Here is a 22,618-nt window from a genome sequence, read left to right as displayed (position 1 = left end):
TGAGCCTTTTAATTGCATTGAAGAAACCATTCTTAAAACTCTAGGGACCACATCATAAATGTGCTGAATTTATCCTTGAGGAATTAGTAGCTTATTTACCGTTCGATGGGAAGCATTTTGTGTTACTTTGAAATCCTGTTCTGTTTGAAGACAGGTTCATTAATTCCTATTTTGTGTTGATTAAAATTAATAAGTTTTTATATTTTGGTCACAAAGAACAAGTGCAAAGATTGATTTAAACTTTTTGTTGCCTCTTTTTTTCTATCCAAAGGAACATAAGCAGAGGCCTTGTGTGACCAATTACAGGTGCCACTGTTCACGCAAATGTGACAGAGCACCCAGAGAGAAGGTGTCCAGCCTTTCTGAGACAGACTTTCCTGGTGTCTCACAAATGTCAGTGAAGAGCCTGATCAGGAAGTGGAAGGGCTGGACAGTCGAGGAGGGCAGTGTAGAAACATTGAAATTGTTGCTTTTCCAATTTCTGTGGGTTTCTGAGTGAGCACCTTGGCCTTCTTGAGCCTCATTTTTTCCCCTCTTTGTGATGAGAAGCCGATACATATTATACCGTATCTCACATGGTTTGTGGCAAGGACTGAATGAGTGAGATAATGTCGATGAAGCCATTAGTACACTGCTCAATACATAGCAGTCACTTCGTCACTGGGTTTCTTTGGGCAAGTAACTTTAACCTCTGATTTTCAGGTGTCTCATCTATAATGTGGTAATGACTATATGTCTTGCCTGCTTTGCAAGAGTCTAGTGGGATCTTATGTTTAAGAGTGATGGAGTTGTGGGGCGCCTGGGTGGCTCAGTCGGTTAAGCGTCCGACTTCGGCTCAGGTCATGATCTCACGGTCCGTGAGTTCAAGCCCCGCATCAGGCTCTGTGCTGACAGCTCAGAGCCTGGAGCCTGTTTCAGATTCTGTGTCTCCCTCTGTCTCTGACCCTCCCCCGTTCATGCTCTCTGTTTCAAAAATAAATAAACGTTAAAAAAATATTATAAAAAAAAAGTGCTGGAGTTGTTTTTGTTGGGCTCATTAGTTCTTGTTATAAGACATCCCAGCAGCCTGCTCAGTGAGATTATCAATAGAGGGAAACTTTACTGTTCACTGGGTTTTATATTTCATTTCCCAAAGTATACTAAACAAGGTTTGCGACAGCAGTTTCTAAAAGCATTCCAAGATGCATTTGAAGTTCATATTAAAACTACCCTTGATACGTACTTAAAAGCTGGACTTTTAATAATAGGTGTTTTAACGTTTCACCAGAAGGCTTATAAATCCTTAATTTTGCATTATTTATTAGGATTAAGAACAGGATGAAAGAAGTGCCATCTCAAGTCGATTAGTTCAACAGGCGGTGCATATACCAGACAGTGGTGCCAAAGCATATCTTTTGGGAAGACGGGGTTTACATGCAAGATTGGGTTAGGTGAAATAGCTGGACGAAGAGTTAAGGGAGCCTTTAAGACAGCAATTTATTAAACCCAAGACTTTCAGACTTTGGTGACTGGGCCTGGAGACTGCTGGGCTCCACTTCCAGTTCCTGATTCAGTGGTTCTGGGGTGGAGCCCGAGTATTTGCATTTCTAACACATTCCCAGGTGATGCTGCTGCTGCTGCTGCTGCTGCTGCTGCTGTACAGAAACTATATTTGAGGTCCATGGTATTAAACCAACCCAGCATACAGGGAAACATCTAAAAGATGGATCGCAGCAAGTGTGAGTGAGATTGTAGGGAACAGGAGCCCTCAAGTACTGCCGATGAGGGTGTAATTTGGCGTAAACACTGCAGAGAACAAGCTGATAATAATAACAAATACATTTACCAATCATCGTGGGTGGATCTAAAAATATGTAGAGTGTAAAAAGCAACTTGTAGAATAAGTACAATATGATGTTATTTATATATAGTCTCAAAAAGCATATATAAATCACTATATTATTTATGGATACATATATAAAAATGGAAGGTAGATTGGAAGGCTTCCCGTGAAATATACGATAGTGCCAAAACCTGTCAAAACCACAATGAACCATGTGTGAACCAATGAGAATATTGTGCTTCTAACCAAGGAGTGTGATTGATCATTGTGTTCCTGAGACTCCAGGGAAAGGAAAACTAAACCGATTCCTCTTTAGTTCCATAAACTTAGTATCTGTTGTGGCAGGTTGTGTTTTGTAAGCATGCATTCTTTTCAGATTTTAAGAGCAGCTTGCTCATTCGAATGTCATGGTGATTTGGTGAATATCTTTGTTCACTTTATCTGCCCAAGACAAAGGGTGGTGCTGAGAAGGGGGCCTCCTCCTATGAAACCCTGACTCCTACCTCAAGATTCACCTTTTCCTTACCTGGGGAAAGCACAGATATCCCATTCTGTCCCTCAGTTTGGTAAGTGGACCTGACTCTCCACTTACACTGATACTAATACTTTGTCCTGACGGATGGGGGCTGTTTCCTTTTAGGCGAAAGCCACTTAGGGAGCCACATAGCCTTGGTCAGATCCCATTTATGTGACTCATTAGCCGTGAGATTCTGGATAAATTGCTTACCTTTTCTAAGTTTAGTCCCTGATCTATAAACTTTTGTTGTGGTCTTTTGGCAAATTATTTATTTATTTATTCATTCATTCATTCATTCATTCATTCATTTATTTTACAGCTTCACTTTATAGAGATATAATTCACATACCATTCTAATTTATCCGTATAAAATGTACAGGCATAAATACTTTACCAGGCTAAACTTAGTATCTCAATTGGTTTGTATCCACGTAAATGCATATTTTAGCCTAAATAAGATAGATCTCTTTTTTCTTCAGAGATAATTATTTTGTCGTTTTTTTCTTTTCTTTTTTATGTTTTATTTATATTTTGAGAGAGTACGAGTGGGGGAGGGGCAGAAAGCGAGGGGGACAGAGGATCTGAAGCGGGTTCTGCACTGATAGGCTGACAACAGAGAACCCAATGCAGGGCTTGAAGTCACGGACCACAAGATCATGACCTGAGCCAAAGCAGGATGATCAACCAACTGAGCTACCCAGGCGCCCCCTGTCCCTTTTTCTTTATGAAATGTTCTCATCTGATAATTTCTAGTCTTCAAATTTAACCAAAGTATGTCTTGTTTTATAGCTTATTCTTCTTTTTGGAGGAATTCCTTATCTCTGGAGACTTTCTGGACGGTTCTGTGGCTATGCTGGCTTTGGACCAGAATATGAGGTATGTGATTCATTAGCATATATTTTTTAGAGTCTTACTTTTTGCTTGGCCAGCTATATATGGAAGTTAATTTTTTGGCTCTGTCTTAGGCTTGCTTCTCTGTTTGTACAATCCTTGTCCACACATGCTATGTTAGGATAATGCTAGTTATTGTAGCACACTCCAGAATTTCAATAGCTTATCACAATACTTTATTTCTCAATCACAGAATAGCCTCGCGTGAGTATTTTTGGCCAACAGGTGACATTCTTCCACATGGGGAGCCAGGGACCCAGTCTCTTTTCATCTTATGGCTGTGCCGTCTCCTGAGTGCCCCAGAGTTCTCTGCGTCCAACAGGCAGGTGGAATGAGGGGGTGGAGAAAGTACACCCTCTTCTTAATTCCCTTGGCTCTGTAGTATCCTTTGCATTCACATCCTGCTGGTGAACCAGTCATTTAGTCTCAGATGTAAGGGAACTGGGGAATGTGCGCTTCAGTTAGGCAAGCTATTTCTCAGGGACAACCCCTTCCAGTGAAAGGGGAAACAAGAATTTCGTTGAACCCACTCAACAGACGCTCTGTACCATACGCAGTTAGCAGATACTTCAAACAAGGACAGAGAATGTATCTTTGAGAGTCTCCTTGGAGCTCTTTGAGTCGACTACCCATTCTTACAGAAGTTCCATTCCCTGGGCAAAGCCCTAAGCCTGAGACTCCCTGACCTGTGGTGGATGCTAGGACACTGCCTCCTGACTTCTTGTTGGAAATTGCCAACTCTCTTCCCTCTTTCCTGATTGTTTATTTGAAATGATGGCTCTCTTCTACATGTATAGGTACCTTGGGTTTTAATTCAGCTCATCCTGTGTCCCTTTTCTGTATACCTTTTTCTAAATCAGCCAAACTCTTTAAATTTTTTTTTTTTTTTTTTTAACATTTATTCATCTTTGAGATGACAGAGAGAGACAGAGCATGAGCGGGGAAGGGGAAGAGAGAGAGGGAGACACAGAATCCAAAGCAGGCTCCAGGCTCTGAGCTGTCAACACAGAGCCCGACGTGGACTCAAACTCACACACCGCGAGATCATGACCTGAGCCGAAGTCGGACGCTCAACCGACTGAGCCACCCAGGCGCCCCTCAGCCAAACTCTTTTTTTTTTTTTTTTTTTTTTTTTTTTTTTTAAATTTTTTTTTTTTTCAACGTTTTTTATTTATTTTTGGGACAGAGAGAGACATAGCATGAACGGGGGAGGGGCAGAGAGAGAGGGAGACACAGAACCGGAAACAGGCTCCAGGCTCCGAGCCATCAGCCCAGAGCCTGACGCGGGGCTCGAACTCACGGACCGCGAGATCGTGACCTGGCTGAAGTCGGACGCTTAACCGACTGCGCCACCCAGGCGCCCCTCAGCCAAACTCTTTAAAGACGTGATCTAGTATAAGTTTCTCTGCCTTGTCCCAACCAGGCTTGCCATCTTGTCCTCTTCCACTTACAGGGTGCTCTTTTCTCTCTCCATGCTTTTGTAAATTCCAAGGAATTCTTCCTTTCCTTGTCTCTCCTGTCCCTTTAGTTTACCTCTTCAGAGTGGCATCCTGAGTCTCCTCAGCTTTGTAAGCCTTGCAAGCCTTGCTTGAATTCACCAGCATATGTAGCTGTCTCTCATTTTTTCGTTCTTTTAACCATTTTGTCTATATGGCTTCAGGTGACTTTCACATAGTGCCTATGTAATAAAAGAAACATTGTTTTATTGCCTCCTCTGGCAAGTAAACTCTGAGGTACAGATGTTGTTTCAGACTTTGTAACTCATAGAATCAAGCATATTGCTTGAAATCCTGTAAGTACTCAGCAACTACCTATTGATTTGTTCACTGATCATTCATTTGAAGAAGGAATTAATATTACACTATAAAAACCGCCGCTGTTTTCTTCTTGTGTTTAGATCACTCAGTCCTTGGTGTTTCTCCTGTTGGCTACGCTTTTCAGTGCATTGACTGGTTTGCCATGGAGTCTTTATAACACTTTTGTGATAGAAGAAAAACATGGTTTCAATCAACAGGTAAACTAGAGAATACAAATATTCTCTTTTATTTATTTTTTTATTAAAATTGTTTTTAATGTTTATTTATTTTTGAGAGAGAGGGAGAGAGAGTGCGAGCAGGGAAGGGGAGGAGAGAAAGGGAAGGGAGAGAGAAAGGAGACACATGACCTGAGCCAAAGTAGGACGACCAACTGACTGAGCCACCCAGGCACCCCTCAGATATTCTCCTGTAAATATAAAGACTTCTTTGTGCTTTTTTTCCCCTCTGCTGGTAATAATTAAAGCATAATTTGCTATTTTAGAGCATGAATTCAGTGAAGGAAAAGGAACTGCAGATCCTAGGTTAAAGTCTTGCCATAAACTTTTCTAGTACTAAAGTCTAGTATCCTTTTGCTAACATTTAAATGGGTTGATTTTGAACTGTAAAATGCCAGACATTTACTTGTCGTCTTAGACTACCTAGTGTCATATAATATAGACTCACTGCCTTTTAACTGTTAAAATTGCTTTAATAGGGGCGCCTGGGTGGCTCAGTTGGTGAAGCATCCAACTTCGGCTCAGGTCATGATCTCATGGCTCGTGAGTTCGAGCCCCGTGTTGGGCTCTGTGCTGACAGCTCAGAGCCTGGAGCCTGCTTCAGGTTCTGTGTCTCCCTCTCTCTGCCCCTCCCCGACTTGTGCTCTGTCTCACTCTCTCTCTCTCTCAAAAATAAATAAACATTAAAAAAAATTAAAAATAAAATTATGTATCCTTTATATTCACTTATTTACTTTAAAAGCAGTTTCTCATTTTCTTGTGATGATCTTTTCTTTTTTCAGACTTTGGGCTTCTTCATGAAAGATGCAGTCAAGAAATTTATCGTGACTCAGTGCATTTTATTGCCTGTGTCTTCACTTCTACTTTATATTATTAAAATTGGGGGAGACTATTTTTTTATATATGCCTGGCTGTTCACATTAGTTGTTTCTCTGGTGAGTAAAATCTTTGTTTCATTTTCTTTTACAAAATTTTCTTGGCAAGATAACTATGATTTAATCTTCATTAGCATGTAAACAGTTCTTGAGAAGCAAATGAAATATAAATAAGTGGTCATCTAAATTTCCCCCTTGGTTTCTGCTTTTGGGTATAGAAATAGGAGAACTGACCCTGACCGTAGATTTTTTTCTCCTTATGCTGACTCGGATCCTAGAAGCTGGTTATTAGTTACCGTTAATAGTTGTCAGGCAGTTTTGGGCTGTGCATTTGTGAGTTGTCACCAGAATGGGTGACTAGGTTTGATCATTCAGTCATTCTTTACTGAGCTCCAGTGCCTAAACATCATGGATGTTTTGAAGGGAGACTAGATTTAAGAGCGATAAGAAAAAGAAACCCTAAACCTGCCTGATTTTTTTCTGCCCTCTTTCCCTTGCTTTTTCCCTCCTCCATTCTTGCTTTTTTATCCCTTCTTCTCTGTTCCTTTCCCCTTTGCTCCTCACTTCTCTTCTCCCTTTTCTCCCCTCCCCTCTTTTCCTTCTCCCTCCCTTCCCTCTCACCCCGCATCTTCCCTTCCTCACATCTTTGCTTCTTCTCTCTACCATATTCTAAACCACTTCACAACGCACACACTAGAACACAATGAAAACAGTCTGTTCACAGCTCCCAGAAAATAGCATCTATCAGCTCTTCAACTCCTCTGATGATGAGGTGTATTTTAGTCTGAATTGCCATGGTGCTCACTGCTTCACTTTCCACTGGTGGGATCAAGCTCCAAGAACAGGCGCTAGTTGGATTTGCACATATCTGTGTATGGCCAATGAAGTGAGAGGAAAGAGCGGACGGAATGTTCCAGAAATGCTTAAGGAAGTGCCATTTCAACCTCAGTGTACACTGTGGGTAATTAATTTTGTACACTGTGGGTAATTAATTTTAGTAGACCACCCAAATAACAGCACACAATCAAGGTCTAGTAATTAATTTTTAGCAAAGAATGCAGGTCTCTCGTGATTACTCTAAAAGGCAGAATTCCAAGTTATGATGGGCTTATGAAGTAGCAGAAAGTCCCAAGATAGTTTTTGAATGGACCATTTGACTTTTCAATTATTACCACATAGAGACTACTCACTTTGATTTAATTTAACAGATACTGAGCACTTATTATCTGGTAGTATTTGGGGTTGGGAATACCAGAACAAATGAAAAGATCCATGTTCTCAAGGCTAAATCGTGTAGTTGTTTTAATGATTGAATCTGTATAAATAGCAGTGTTTCTTCAAGAACATATTCATAGGGCCGCCTAGGTGGCTTACCCCGTGGGGGCTCTACTGACAGCTCGGAGCCTGCTTAGGATTCTCTGTCTCCCCTTCTCTGTCTGCCTCTCCATCCTCCCCCTGTGCATTCTCTTTCTCTCTTTCTCTTTCTCTCTCTCTCTCTCTCTCTCAGAAATAAATAAACATTTAAAAAAATGATGGAAAATCAGATTTCTAAAAAAAAAAAAAGCATATTCATAGGTTGTTCTGACATTTATTTTTCAGGTGCTTGTCACAATCTATGCTGATTATATTGCCCCTTTATTTGACAAGTTCACACCTCTGCCTGAGGGAAAGCTTAAACAAGAAATTGAAGTAATGGCAAAGAGTATTGACTTTCCTTTGACTAAGGTGTATGTTGTTGAAGGTAAGGCTATCCGGGGGTAAGGAGGTTTTACTCAAGTGTTTTGATTTGTTAGGATTTTACAATTTGGCTTCTGAAGATTTCTAGGACTTGGTGGCAGAGTCCAGGGATAGAAACTGGTGGCCTGATACCAAGCCTGCTCTTACCTGCAGCTGTGTTGGGTTGGCTTTACCGTGTTGGTTTTAAGTTTTGGCCAAGGCCTTTTTCACTGCTAGTTGTATCGTGTATATGACACTGGTTTATATACTTCTGTTACCTTCCTGGCTCCCTCAGGGAGTGGAGTTGGACTTTCGCATAGTCCAGTTCCACTTAGCTCTAGTTGGGGGCTTATAAAATAAAACCAGTGATGCTGGCTTTGTCTCATCCAACAAAACTTCCAGTGTTCTGGAGGAGTCCGATTTCACTTGCACATACACCAGAAACTGTAGTACCATTGGATACTTCAGATTAGTAGTTCTCTGCTTTTTTGATGATTGCTTTTGAGAGTTAAGCTATGTATTAGCTTACATAAGACTACTAAAGTCTCAAGCCCAAAAAGACATAGAGTAAAACTGTTGTATGATACCATGACTTTCAGAATCTATAATTAAAAGCCATGTAAATGTGTGAGGCACTGGTTCTGCCTCTGCCAGTGGGATCTTGGACGAATCCCTTCACGCCTCTCGGTTTCGCTTTTGCTTCTCCTAAACCATAGTTTGGCAAACGTTTTCTGTAAAGGGCTAGTCAATAAGTATTTGAGGCTTTGTGGGCCACATGGTCTCTGTTGCAGCTGTTGAACCCTGCCATTAATTAGTACAGAAGCAGTCACAGATAATGCATAAGCAAATGAGCATGGCTATGTTCTAATAAAATTTTATTTATAAAACCAGGTGGGAAATTAAATTTGTCCTGCAAACCATACTTTGCCCATCACTCCTTTAAATAAAAAAAGAAAAAAAAAAATCAGTGAGAAACAGCTGTACTGAATGAAGGACTAGAACCTGAGAAGTAACTGCAGGGCCAGGGAGATGAGATGACTGCGATGGGAAAGAATGAATTAACAGCAACTAGAAGAGCATAGAAATCTCAGACTTGTAGTGGCTTCTGAGGTTATACAGCCTGGCTGACTGCACAATTGGGACATTTCCATGGGGGAAATGGTAGAAGAATGACAATTCACACTACTTTTTTAGCCTCTGGGATCACTATTTTAGTGAATAGTAAACTGGAAGTGCAGTAATCAGTGTAGAAGCATGGTCTCTGAGGGGTTTTTATTGAAGGGGGCGGCCTGAGTTGCTTAGCACTTAACTTATAATCAGAGAATATGAAATGACAGCTAATGATATCAGAATAGAGGTAATCGATGTGTAAATATATACTGTCAGTGCCATATGGTTTTAGATGAAATAAGGACGGCTTTATGGAGAATTACAACATGAGCTGGGACTTTATGGAAAATAAGGATTTGGCCTTTTTTTTTTTTTTTTTTTTTTTTTTTCTTTTTTCTCACTCCCTGGCCATCTTGTGGGGCCAGCCCACACCTAAGGCAGGAAGACGGTGGCCGCAAAGATGAAAAAGCCACCGGAGTTGATTAACTCTGGGCTGCAAATCAGTTTGAAAAGTGGAAAGTATGTGCTGGGATACAGGCAGACTTTGAAAATGGTCATCCTGGCCAACAGCTGCCTAGCCTTGAGGAAATCTGAACTAGAGTATTATGCCATCCTGGCTAAAACTGGTGTCTGTCCCTACGGTGGCAATAGTATTGAACCGGGCATAGAACGTGGAAACTACTGTGGCGTGTGCACACTGGCTATCATTGATCCAGGTGATCCTGATACAATCAAAGCATTCCAGAACAGACCAGTGAAAAGTAAATCATGCAACTTTTTTTTTTTAAATATAACTGGCCAGAGCGTGTTAAAAAAAAAAAAAAAAAAAAGATTTGAGTAGGTGGAGGGTAGCATATGAGAGGTCAGGTTGTGACATCAATAGGCTTGGGTTTGAATCCTGTTTTGTTCTGTTTTTTATAGTTTATTTTTTAATTTACATCCAGGTCAGTTAGCATATAGTGCAACAATGATTTCAGGAGTAGATTCCTTAATGCCCCTTCCCCATTTAGCCCATCCCCCCTGAATCCTGTTTTTATCACAAATTACCTGTGTGACTTTGGCAACTTACTTTTGCTAAATGGAAGTTTACTGATCTGTAATGTATGTTTTTGTTCTTAATAATGATCACAGTCCTCAGAAATACTTTGAATGACTAAGTGTTGTTACTACTAATAACAATACACATTATGGATTTGTAAATTGACAGGGATATTGTAGTGAAAAGTCAACAACATTCTGTTCTCAGAAGGTACCAGATAGCAGGTGCTGGGCAGAGAATCTAGTGTGATGTGATGCAGGATGACTGAGTAGATACTTTAGATTGGGTCATCAGGCAGGACCTCTCTGAGCAGATGAGTGTTAGCTGACACCTGAAGGAAGGAGCCATCCATGCTGAGATTAGTAGGAAGACCTTCTAGAGCTTTGTGTCTTCAAGAAACAGAAGAAAGTCCAGTGTGACTCAGCACCGCAGAAGGGTGTTGTGACATGAGCAGTGTGAGATATACACAGGAGTCAGTCCACACAGGCCTTTGTAAATCACAGTAGGACCTTGGGTTTTATGTTAAGTTCAAGGGGGGGAAATCCATTAAAGATTTTAGTGACATGGTCTGGTTTGTAGTTTTTAAATATTGTGGGTTGCTGTGTGGAGAAAAGGTTGTAGTGGGAGGGCAAGAGTAGCAGCAGGACGAGCAGTTAGGAGACTGTGGTAGGGGTCAGCGAGGAGGTAGGGCAGCTTAGACTAGGACAGTAATTTCCAGAGTGAAGAGGATGCATTGGAGATATGTTTCAGAGGTAGAGTTGATGGAATTTATTCAGAGATTACCTGTGAAGGAATTGGGGAAAGGGAGACACTTAGGGTAATGACCTAGATTTTTGGCCTGAGCAGCTGAAAAATGATAGTTTACTGAGATGGGAAAACTGAGCAAAGAGCAGGTTTGTGGGGGATTAAGTTCTACTGGATTAAGTTCTACATTTTGAGGTATCTGTTGAACACTGTATTAGAGTTCCTCAAGCAATGATTAGCTCTGAGTGAGCAGTAGAACCAACTGTGGCTAAGTGAAGCAGGAAAATTCCTTATTGAATCAATGTTTGATAACTCACAAAGTCACCGGGAAAGTTAAGTTTACAAGCTTGGAAAATGGACTGTTCCCAGGGAGATGAGGAGGTTAGAATCACATTGTAGAACCAGTCTGGTGTGGACCCTGCTCTTGCCTCCTGCTGTTGAATTCAGTAGTTTGCTCCCTTATATCATCCCTACCACTGGTATCCATAGCATTAATTCCTCACTGCCCTGGTTCTTTGCATAATTAGCTAAATCTTGAGAGTCCCCAGTAGGTGCATCTGATTGAACCAGGGCACGGGCTAACTGCCAGAAGTGCTGGGGATGCGACTATCTGGCCTTTTAGATTTCTCAAATGAGAAGCAGTCTCCCACAAGACTTACATGGTGAGAAATTTCCTAAACTCTGAAAGGAGAATTCAGCATGGAGCAGGAAAACACACACACACACACACACACACACACACACACACACACACACACACATACACACACGAATATAAATAACAAATCTGCATTAAAGACCTCCTTGTGGAGATATGCAGATGTCAGATAGGCAGCCGGATATATGAGTCTGGAGTTCTAGGGAGAGGTCAGGGCCAGAATATTGATAGGGAAGTATCTGGCACATAGATGGTGTTTAATGCCATGAAGAGGGCACTTAGAGAAGAGAAAGGGGTTCAGGTTGAAGTCAGTAGGAGAGGAAGAGCCAGCAATGGAGGCTGAGGAGGAGAGACCATTGAGGTAGCAATAAAGCCAGGAGAAAGTGGTGTTTCTTTTAAGACAGGAAAAGAAAGTCTTTCAGGGAAGGAGTGGTCAGCTGTGTCAAATGCTGCTGAGGGGGTGCCTGGCCGGCTGAGTTGGGAGAGCAAGTGACCATTGATCTCAGGGCTGTGAATTTGAGCTCCCATGGGGTGTGGAGATTACATAAATAGATAAACAAAAAATGCTGCTGGTAGGTGAAGGTAAGACATCATAAGACATGAAGACACAAATGGCGGTGCCTTACATTGGTTTTTCAGAATTCTCAAGTATATTACTTCGTATCTCAAGTGGTATCATTAACCCATTCAGTAAACAAGCATCATTGAATATACTACATGCCAGTACAGTGATACAAAAAGCTTATGGTCTAGAGCAGGGACTCTTAAACTTTAGTGACTATAAGAATATTCTGGAAGTTTTGCTAAAAGACAGATTCTTGGGCTCCATTCCCAGGTGTTTTATTATCTACTTTTAACAAGCTCCTCTTGGTGATTTTGGTATAGGTATTCCTTGAGCTACACTTTAAGATATTAATTTTATTTTATTTTATTTATAAGCGTACAATTTGCCTACTTCCATAAATAAGGCAGCTTCTAAGAAGTATTTTTAATTTAAAAATTAGAATCGAAGGAGACATAAATGAGATAGAAGTGTAAGACCTCTGAATTACACATAACTTTCCAGATGCTGAGGTCCTGAACTACTGACAAAATTGGACCACGTGTTTGACTCTTAATTTCTAGGCAACAAAACCAAAAGATGAAAAAATAAACACATAAATAGGCTAATATTTATCAAAGTCTTACCATATTCTAAACATATATACTTCTATATATGTAAATATACTGTATTCTAAATATATTGTTGGGGCGCCTGGGTGGCTCAGTTGGTTAAGCATCCAACTGCGGCTCAGGTCATGATCTCACCGTTTGTGAGTTTGAGCCCATGTCAGGCTCTGTGCTGACAGCTTGCTCAGAGCCTGGAGCCTGCTCCAGATTCTGTCTCCCTTTCTCTCTGCCCCTGCCCCACTCACACTCTGTCTCTGTCTCTCTCAAAAATAAACAAACATTCAAAAAATATATATATATAAATAAATAAATATATATATATATATTAAGCATATTTTATACTAGAAGTGTGAATAGATACAAAATACGCATTTTCTGTGAGACATCTCAAATTCTCAGGAGAAACAAATGTTTTATCATTTCTTTTTAAGAAATGTATATAAGTAATAGTAGTAGTTTATGGATCAGGTGGTATACAATTGATTTACTTAGAATTTCTCATGTAATCTTTAATCCAGTTCAATGAGCTAGAGATTAGCTTTTACCATGAACAGGTAAATGAAGCTTAAAGAGATTAAGGAAGTTTCTTACATTTACACAACTGGTACATGGCAGAGCCAAGATTTGAACCCAAAGTCTGCTTTTAACCACTAATGTCTCTATACAGTGTAGAACATTTAGAAAATAAAGAAAAATATAAAGAATCAAATAAAAAAATCAACCATAGTTCAGCTCCTGTTAGCCACATACTGTTAAGTATGTTCTTTTTTTTTTTTCCAGTCTTTTTAAAAATAGCTTTAATTTTCTTCTGATTCTAGAAGTAAGTATACTTATTTTTAAAAGCCTTGAAAAGTATAAAGGATGGAACAAAAGTCTATAGTTCTAGCAGCCAATGGTAAACACTTCAATATTTTGATATGTGTCTTCATAGGCTTGTGTTTATGCTTTTCTATTTACATGTATTTTTTTTTTCATGACAACAATGGAACCTTATATACATGAAGTTTTGTATCCTTCACAGTATATTGGTGAACTTTTTTTCTATCTTGTTAAGATTCTTTCAAAAGTATTGCTTTTTTCTGGCTGTTTAAATTCCATTTTGCAGCTTTACCGTAATTCAGTCATTCCACTACTGTTGGATATTTAGACTTTCCTTATTGCTGTAAAGCTGTGCTGAGCACAAATATTTGTTGGCAATATGGCAGGAAAACAGACAGTCTCCACTGCTGGTGGTGATTTATGTTGATACATTTTTCTTCAGGTATTAAACAGTTTGAAAATGTTAATGTCCTTTGCAGTAATGCAATTTCTAGGAGTCTCACCAGAGGACCCCAGACTTTTTAATTCTTTTCCATGCTTTGAACTGTCTTTTCCTTAGGATCTAAACGCTCTTCCCACAGCAATGCTTATTTTTATGGCTTCTTCAAGAACAAGCGCATAGTTTTGTTTGACACTCTACTAGAAGAGTATTCTGTACTAAACAAAGCCATCCTGGAGGAGTCTGGCATGGAAGCCCGCAAAGATGGAGAAGGGGACAGTGAAGAAATAAAAGCTAACGTTAAAGTGAGTTTTTCTTTTCCTAAGAGGCCCTGGGCTCAGTTTTTATAAACAGTTACTATGACAGCTCAGAATAATATCAGTTTCTGTGCAGTGAGTGGTGAATTAAAGGAGACTACCAAATAAGAACACCGTGGCACCTTTATAATTCTGGTATTTGGGAGAGACTATCACTATTATTACATGCTAACTACCTCTCAAGCTTTTATAGAATGTACACATGGAAATCGGAAGTGTAAGACAGGAAAATTCTTACGATTATAAGCTGTCTTTAAAACAGGACTTCATATATATTCTTTTTTTTTTTTTTTTTTTTTTTTTTTTTTTTTCAACGTTTTTTTATTTATTTTTGGGACAGAGAGAGACAGAGCATGAACGGGGGAGGGGCAGAGAGAGAGGGAGACACAGAATTGGAAACAGGCTCCAGGCTCCGAGCCATCAGCCCAGAGCCTGACGCGGGGCTCGAACTCACGGACCGCGAGATCGTGACCTGGCTGAAGTCGGACGCTTAACCGACTGCGCCACCCAGGCGCCCCAGGACTTCATATATATTCTTGATATGTTTATGATCAAAGACTTCCCACAGGTAGGCCAAAGAGGAGATAAACATTTGATTTTTACCTCATTGAGATGCAGAAATGATAGGCTTGGCAATGGAGAGACTTGGATTTGAATCCTGGTTCTGTCATTTAGTAGCTGTGTGTCCTTGGGTACACTATATAATGTGGTCGGCTTTCTTTTGTTTGTTTGACAAATATTTATGAAACCTATATTCTGTGCTGAGACACTTTGCCTGGCACTAGAAATGCAAAAATAAAGAGGGAAGATCTCAAGAAGCTTGTGATCTGAAGGGGAGAAATATAATTGTAACAGTGAAGCTATGTATACTGAATGCAGGGGGAGCACAGGAGAAGACATGTCTTAAATCTGACTTGAGTCTCAGAAAGCTTTTTCGGGGGGCTCCTGACTGGCTCAGTCAGTAGAGCATATGACTCTTGATCTAAAGTACCAAGACTAACTGGGGGAAGAAGGGACAATGATAAGAAACAGCACAGTTTTAATCAGGAACAGCCAGCAGTATTTCTATATGTATTGGAATATGCTATTGGCCTTGGTGTCATTCAGAGATGATTTTGGTTCTGTATAACTCTAGGCAATATGTTAAGTTCTCTAAATGATTGATCATTGATCTGTCTCTCTCTTTTTTTTTTTTTTATTAAGTTTATTTATTTATTTTGAGAGAAAGAGTTGGGAGGAGGGGCAGAGAGAGAGGGAGAGAATCTCCAGCAGGCTCTGACATGGGGTTCAAACTCACAAACCATGAGATCATGACCTGAACCAAAATCAAGAGTTGGACCCTTAACCAACTGAGCCACGCAGGCGACCCTAGATCATTAATTTCTTTTTTTTAAAGTTGATATATTTTGAGAGAGTGAGCATGCACATGTGTCATGTGCACACGACGGTGAGGGGCAGAGAGAAGGAGAAACAGAATCCCAAGCAGGCTCTGAGCCGTCAGTACAGAGCCTGGTGCGGGGTTTGAACTCATGAACTGTGAATTCTTAACCTGAGCTGAGATCAAGAGTCAGATGCTTAACCGACTGAGCCACCCAGGCACCCCTGAATCATTGATTTCTTAATTAAAAGATACTGCTGCAGGGTTTCTCACCTTGCCATTATTGACATTTTGGGCCAGGTGATTTTTATTGTGGGAGGGTATCTTGTGCATCATAGGATATTTAGCAGCATCCCTGGCCTTTCCCCACTACATGCCAGTATCAACCTTCCCTACCACCAACACCTGTTACAACTGAAAAATCTCTCCAGACATTGCCAGATAGCCCTTGGGGGCAGGGCTTGGGGGGCAAGAACTAGGAAACTAGTTGGGAAACTAGTTCCTAGGAGAACTAGGAAACTAGTTGAGAAACACTGGGCTGAAGCTGCCTGCCTTTAGGGCTCTGAGGATTAAAAGAAATAATATAGGTGAGATACTTTGTACTCCATTTTATACATTCTAACTACTAGGAAGTATTATCATTTGAACATACATTTTGATCCTAAAAAGATAGTCCAATAAAGTGGCCTTGCCTGTTATAAATATGTACACGGGGCAAGATTCTGTGAAGGGATTAAATAGCATTGGGAGAGGGTTAACTCCTGTAATTTAGCTTATTTTTGAAGTAGGGTTATCCTGCCAGTTAGGACGTTGGAATAAAAGTCACTTTGGGGGCGCCTGGGTGGCGCAGTCGGTTAAGCGTCCGACTTCAGCCAGGTCACGATCTCGCGGTCCGTGAGTTCGAGCCCCGCGTCAGGCTCTGGGCTGACGGCTCGGAGCCTGGAGCCTGTTTCCGATTCTGTGTCTCCCTCTCTCTCTGCCCCTCTCCCGTTCATGCTCTGTCTCTCTCTGTCCCAAAAAAAAAAAAAAAAAAAAAAAAAAAGTCACTTTGGTTTGACCAAGAGTCAGGCTTTTAAGCTAAGAAGAGATCTTAAGGTCATGTCATCAGTAGGAACACTGAAGTCCAGAAGGGGTAACTCGGGGACAGCACGAGGGAACCATGCAAGGTCAGCAGGTCACTCTGCTTAAGAGGTACCCACATCCAGGGATGAGGAACAGGGGTAACATAATAGCCAAACCATGATGTTAGATAGTGGCCCACTGATTTCAAACAGTGTGTTGAAATTACTGATCTTTAGTGTCTAAGAGAACAGTATTCTTTCTTTCTCTTGTTTCTAGTATTTCTCCTGTTTCTAGGAGGACAGATTCTTTCAGTAAATCTTAAAAAAGATTAGATAGTCTTTTGAAATGTGTTGAGTGGAGTCTCTGAGTTATTTTGCTGGCTTTTTTGCTGTATTTCATTGATAACTACAAATATTTTAGCACCTGTGTATAAGTTACATGATTAAAATACTTTAGACATAGTCCTGAAGAACCTTTAGTGGAAGAGATGAGCCCTGTACACAAATAGCCCATAAATTAAAGCAGAGTGTGGTAAACATCATGAATGGCTGGAATAGTGTGGCTTTTAGAAATTAAGAGGTTAATGAGGATTCTAATAGATAGTTTTCTTCTTTTTTTTTAAATTTTTAACGTTTATTTATTTTTGAGAAAGAAAGACAGAACATTAGTGGGGGTGGGCAGAGAGAGAGGGAGACACAGAATCTGAAGCCGGCTCAGGCTTTGAGCTGTCAGCACAGAGCCTGACGTGAGGCTTGAACTCAGGAACCATGAGATCAAGACCTGAGCCAAAGTCAGACGCTCAACCAACTGAGCCACCCAGGCGCCCCCTAGTAGACCGTTTTCTTAAACGAGAAGATATTTGAACTAAGCAGAATTTTGACTTAGGAATGGGGCTTTTCAGGTCAAAGTTATGAAATGAATAAAATGATACAGACATAAAAACTACACACTGGCTCTTCTAAGACTAATGATTAAATGTATTCTTATAGATGGGGCTGGAAAGGTACACTGGGACCAGTTTGTAAAATTCTTCCTGAAGATGTTGAGTGGTTGTCTCCAATGGCCAGGAAGGTTATTGATTTGGGTAGAAGCCAAAGCTTGCTTTAGGAAGATTACAATTTGGTGGCAGCATATAGGATAGAACAGATTGGAGGCAGAGAGACTTCTGGGGCCTAGTGCATCAAGGTAAGCATGAAATAAAGAGAGTCTGCATAGAGTGAGAGGTCAGAATAAGTTCAAGAGTCACAATAAAAGATGGATTTAAAGTACCTGGTGATTGTGCTTGTGGGGAGTGAAGGAAGTCAAAGATTGACTCAACACAGAGAAAGACAAATACCTTATGATTTCACTCATATGTGGAATTTAACAAACAAAGCAAATAAGCAAAGGGGAAAAAAGAGAGACCGACAAACAGACTCTTAAGTATAGAGAACAAACTGATGGTTCCCAGAGGGGAGGTGGCGTGGGGATGAGAGAAATAGGTTAAGGGGATTAAGAGCACACTCATCATGATGAGCACTGAGTAGTGTATAGAATTGTTGAATCACCATATTGTGCACGTGCAACTAATATAACAATCTGTGTTAACTATACTGGAATTAAAATAAAAAACTCAGTAAAGAAAAGAACAAAGATTGACTCAACACTCATTAACTGCAGTGTTTTCCAGTGTATGTGCCATACTATTTTAGGGAGTATATTAGTATTTTAAATTTGAATAGCTATATCTTTAATAATGTATATTAGGACAATGATAAAACTAGCATATAGTGATTTCATAAATATTGTCATTTAGGACAAGGCTAAGTTTTAAAAAGTGAATTGGTTTAGAGAAAGCTATTGAGTAAATAGTCACATAGAGAGTACACAGATGTAGCAGAAGTTTAGGAATCTGGTTTAGTCAGGACCTGCTACTGAACACCTACTATGTACAACACATTGGTGGGGGGGGGGGGGCGCGTTCAATCTGGATGAGGTGGAGAAAATGAAGCATTTCATTTTCAACAGAAGTTTAAAGGAGAAAACTAAGTTATCTGAAATCCCTTCTCTCAGGGAGAGCTAGTACATTTTGATGAATGTTTCCATACTGGTTATTAACATTTAAAAAGATGTCTAGGAAACTTGACTCTAGGATTTTACCCTTCAGCAGACAAAGAGAATATTTGGAACAACCTGTCTCAAAAGTAGTTTAAAAGGAAAAGTAAAATTATAGAAAAGCTGCCCCTTTGTAGAAGAAAGTATTTCCCAGCAAGGGCTAGGGTTATGTTAAGTCTTCCCAGTTAGTAAGAGTAAATGGAAAGTGCACAGGCTACAGAGATGTGGGGTCAGGTTTTACCCACGCCATACAAGTGAGATGATCTTAAGACATTTTTTTTTTTAATTTTTTTTTTAACGTTTATTTATTTTTGAGACAGAGAGAGACAGAGCATGAACGGGGGAGGGGCAGAGAGAGAGGGAGACACAGAATCGGAAGCAGGCTCCAGGCTCTGAGCCATCAGCCCAGAGCCTGACGCGGGGCTCGAACTCACGGACCGCGAGATCGTGACCTGAGCCGAAGTCGGACGCCTAACCGACTGAGCCACCCAGGCGCCCCGATCTTAAGACATTTAAAAAAAAAAATTTTTTTTTTAATGTTTACTTTGGATGCAGAGAGAGAGAGAGAGAGCATGAGTAGGGGAGGGGCCAAAAGAGAGGGAGACACAGAATCCACAGCAGGCTCCAGGCTCTGAGCGGAAGTCAGACGCTCAACCGACTGAGCCACCCAGGCACCCTGATCTTAAGACATTTTTAATTTCTCAGCTTCCTCTTCTTTATCTCTAAAATGAAGATAATATTCCTCTCCTGCCCAGTTTGGTGGTGTTGGGATCAAACGAGTCAGTGTATGAATCCTGTGAAAAAGCAAGTGCTATAGAAAGTGGTGCTTCTTTCTGTTCTGTTCTGTGAAATTAGTGTGGGAAGAAAAGAAAATTCAGTTTTGTCTAAGAATCTGTCACAAAAAAACAAGAGTCTGTTAGTGGACCCTGTTTAAGCTCTTTTCATTCCGTATCTTTGAATGTGACTCTGTGCACTTCTAAGTAGGTTCCTAGTAGTACGTGAGTGACTCGGCTGGTTAAGCGTCCTACTCTTGATTTCGGCTCAGGTCATGATCTCACCTTACGTGAGTTCGAGCCCTCTGTTGGGCTCCATGCTGGCAGTGGAGGGGCCTGCTTGGGATTCCCTGTCTCCCTCCCTTGCTGTCCCTCTGGCACTTGCGCTGTCTCTGTCTCTCTCAAATGAATAAACTTAAAAAAAAAAAAAAAAAAAAAAAAAAAATATATATATATATATATATATATATACACACATATATATATATATATAGCTTCCTAAACCTAGACACAGGAACCTGCACCATCTAGTAGAGAGCTGGTTGTTTAATGAAAGAATTCATAGTTCATACTGGGAAGCTGGGAACTAGTGAAAACAGAAGCCTGAGGACCAAGTTACTTTATATAAAATTAGGCAAATGATAGCTGCCTTCTAGCAGTGGAGATTAATGAGGTGCATGTAAAATGTCTGATCCACACATAGGCCATTAATGGGTGGGAGCTATTATTTTTATTATTAAACAAAACAGCCATATTTTTGCTTATGAAAGCAATAGAAAACTTAGAAAACATGACTAATCCGCCTGACCATAAACATCTTACTATATGTATTTCTAGTCTTTATAAACTCATTTTTTCCATCTTTTTCCTCCTATTGGATATATGGATTATTGCCAGTGTTTTGTTGTTAAAAATATTCTTGCAGCAAATATCTTCATATGTGGATCTTCAGTCTTAATTTCCCCCTTAGAATAGATGTCTACTAATTGGTGCTTTAAATTGTGATTCTTTCTTAATGGCCCTGAAGGTGCAGGTGCACGAATGTCTCTCTGTCTTTTAAAGAACTAGGCCAGTTTTCTTATCGGTTCTTGCTCTGGCCTAAATTCTAATACTTGAAAGGAAAAGAGATAATAAATGTCAATACTATCTTGCAAATCTCTTTATCCTCTTTCTCATGTATCTACCCAGCCTCACTTTAAATGGACATCTCCTTAAAAAGGAGGAATTGGGGAAGGAGGGGAAAGGTGGTAGAATATCTAGATTCCAATAAATCTTACTGCTTGTGTTCCCATTAGGTTGCATTTTTCTAAACTGCATAAAACAAAATCAATTCCACAATTCATCTGGGTTTTTTTGTACCTCACCCTTTTAAGTATCTGGAGTATATTTCAAAACCCTTGGCCTTTACTTTCTAGGATATAAGTTCTCTAATTGTTGCAGGATATTGTGTGTGTCAGTAGGTCAAGCTTATTTAGCTTATTTGGCTCACATCTTTATATCTTTTTGATATTTTATTTGCTTGGTGTTTCAGTTACTGAGAGAAGTATGTTAACATCCTCTATTATGATAGATTTGTCAGAATAAATGTATTCTGAGGAAATAATATTAGATACATGTAAATTTAGAATTAATGCATCCAAAGGTAAATTGAACCTTTGGTGAATTCTGTGGTGACCTTCTTTAGTAATGCCTTTAAGTTTCTTTTCTTTTCTTTTTTTTTTTTTTTTAAATTTTTAAGTAATCTCTACACCCAACATGGGTTGGGTCTCGAACTCACCGTTCTGAGGTCAAGAGTCCTATGTTCCACCTATTGAGCCATCCGGGCGCCCCTTAAGTTGCCGTTTAAGTTGATTTTGTCTGACGTTAATACAGCTCACCAGTTTTCTTTTGGTTAATGTTTGCTAGATGTCATCCATTTTTTAAAAAATTTCTTGAGCTAAAATTTACCATTTCTACCATTTTTGAATGTATAATTCAGTGGTTTTTATTTATTTTTATCACGTGCAGTGAGCCACCACTAACTCAATCATCCTTTTACTTCTCAACTTACCATCCTGTCTTAGATGCCTTATACATAGCATGTAGGTAGATTTATGATTGAGAGTCACTATTTTTTTTTTTGACCAGCTTAGTTTATTTATATATGTTGTGATTACTGATACTTGGAATTGTTTCTGCCATATTACTTTATGCCTTTTTCTTCTGTCCTTCCTGTATCCCCACCCCACCCCTGAACATACACATGTACATCTTCATGCCTTTTTTTTAAACAACTGACTGAGGGTTTTAAAAAATTCTATTTGAGGGGCGCCTGAGTGGCTCAGTCGGTTAAGCGTCCGACTTCAGCTCAGGTCACGATCTCGCGGTCCGTGAGTTCGAGCCCCGCGTCGGGCTCTGGGCTGATGGCTCGGAGCCTGGAGCCTGCTTCCAATTCTGTGTCTCCCTCTCTCTCTGCCCCTCCCCCGTTCATGTTCTGTCTCTCTCTGTCTCAAAAATAAATAAAACATTAAAAAAAAAAAATTAAAAAAAAATTCTGTTTGAGTTGTAATTCAGGTTGGAAGGTTCTTGTATGATTGTGCTTTCAGTGACTGCTGTTAAAAATTAGGATTGCCCGGGGGCACCTGGGTGGCTCAGTCGGTTAAGCGTCTGACTTCAGCTCCAGTCATGATCTCACAGTCTGTGAGTTCGAGCCCTGCGTCGGGCTCTGTGCTGACAACTCAGAGCCTGGATCCTGCTTCAGATTCTGTGTCTCCCTCTCTTTCTGCCCCTGCCCCGCTCACACTCTGTCTCTCTGTCTCTCACAAATAAATAAACATTAAAAAAAAAAATTAGGATTGCCCATATAACTTAAAATCTTAAAATATATAGTATGTTCATTGCTTCCTGAACAATCCAGGGACCATATACACTTTGATCCAATTCCTCCTTTCATCTTGTGTTTTATTTTTATCCCCCAAATTAGCATTATAATTATTATTTCATACAGTCATTTTTTAGATTTACTCATGCTTACCTGTTTCTTTGCTTACCATTCCCTATTCATCTTATACCTTCCTTTCAGAAATAACTTTCCTTTTTCCAGAAGTATATGTCTTAGCAACTTCTTAAGAAATTTTTGGATTTTGTTTTTATTTCATTCTCATGCTTAGATGTCAATTTAAG

At 40.0% G+C, this 22,618-nt stretch overlaps 1 protein-coding gene across 3 annotated transcripts in view; it reads left to right on the top strand.

Annotated features, from left to right (window-relative positions):
- The window catches only part of ZMPSTE24 (zinc metallopeptidase STE24), a 41,941-nt gene that overhangs the window by 6,000 nt on the left and 13,323 nt on the right, over positions 1–22,618 (top strand). For all 3 annotated transcript variants that reach the window (XM_058717898.1, XM_058717897.1, XM_058717896.1), the window contains 5 exons: positions 3,129–3,215; positions 5,128–5,244; positions 6,045–6,197; positions 7,737–7,878; positions 13,953–14,137. In XM_058717898.1, coding sequence (XP_058573881.1) covers positions 3,129–3,215; positions 5,128–5,244; positions 6,045–6,197; positions 7,737–7,878; positions 13,953–14,137 — 684 coding nt within the window. The remainder of the gene's footprint in view (positions 1–3,128; positions 3,216–5,127; positions 5,245–6,044; positions 6,198–7,736; positions 7,879–13,952; positions 14,138–22,618) is intronic.

Source organism: Neofelis nebulosa, chromosome 2 (genome assembly GCF_028018385.1).
Source record: "Neofelis nebulosa isolate mNeoNeb1 chromosome 2, mNeoNeb1.pri, whole genome shotgun sequence".
Classification (NCBI taxonomy): domain Eukaryota; kingdom Metazoa; phylum Chordata; class Mammalia; order Carnivora; family Felidae; genus Neofelis; species Neofelis nebulosa.
Note: the sequence above shows the minus strand (reverse complement) of the source record. Positions and strands in the feature narration are given on the sequence as shown.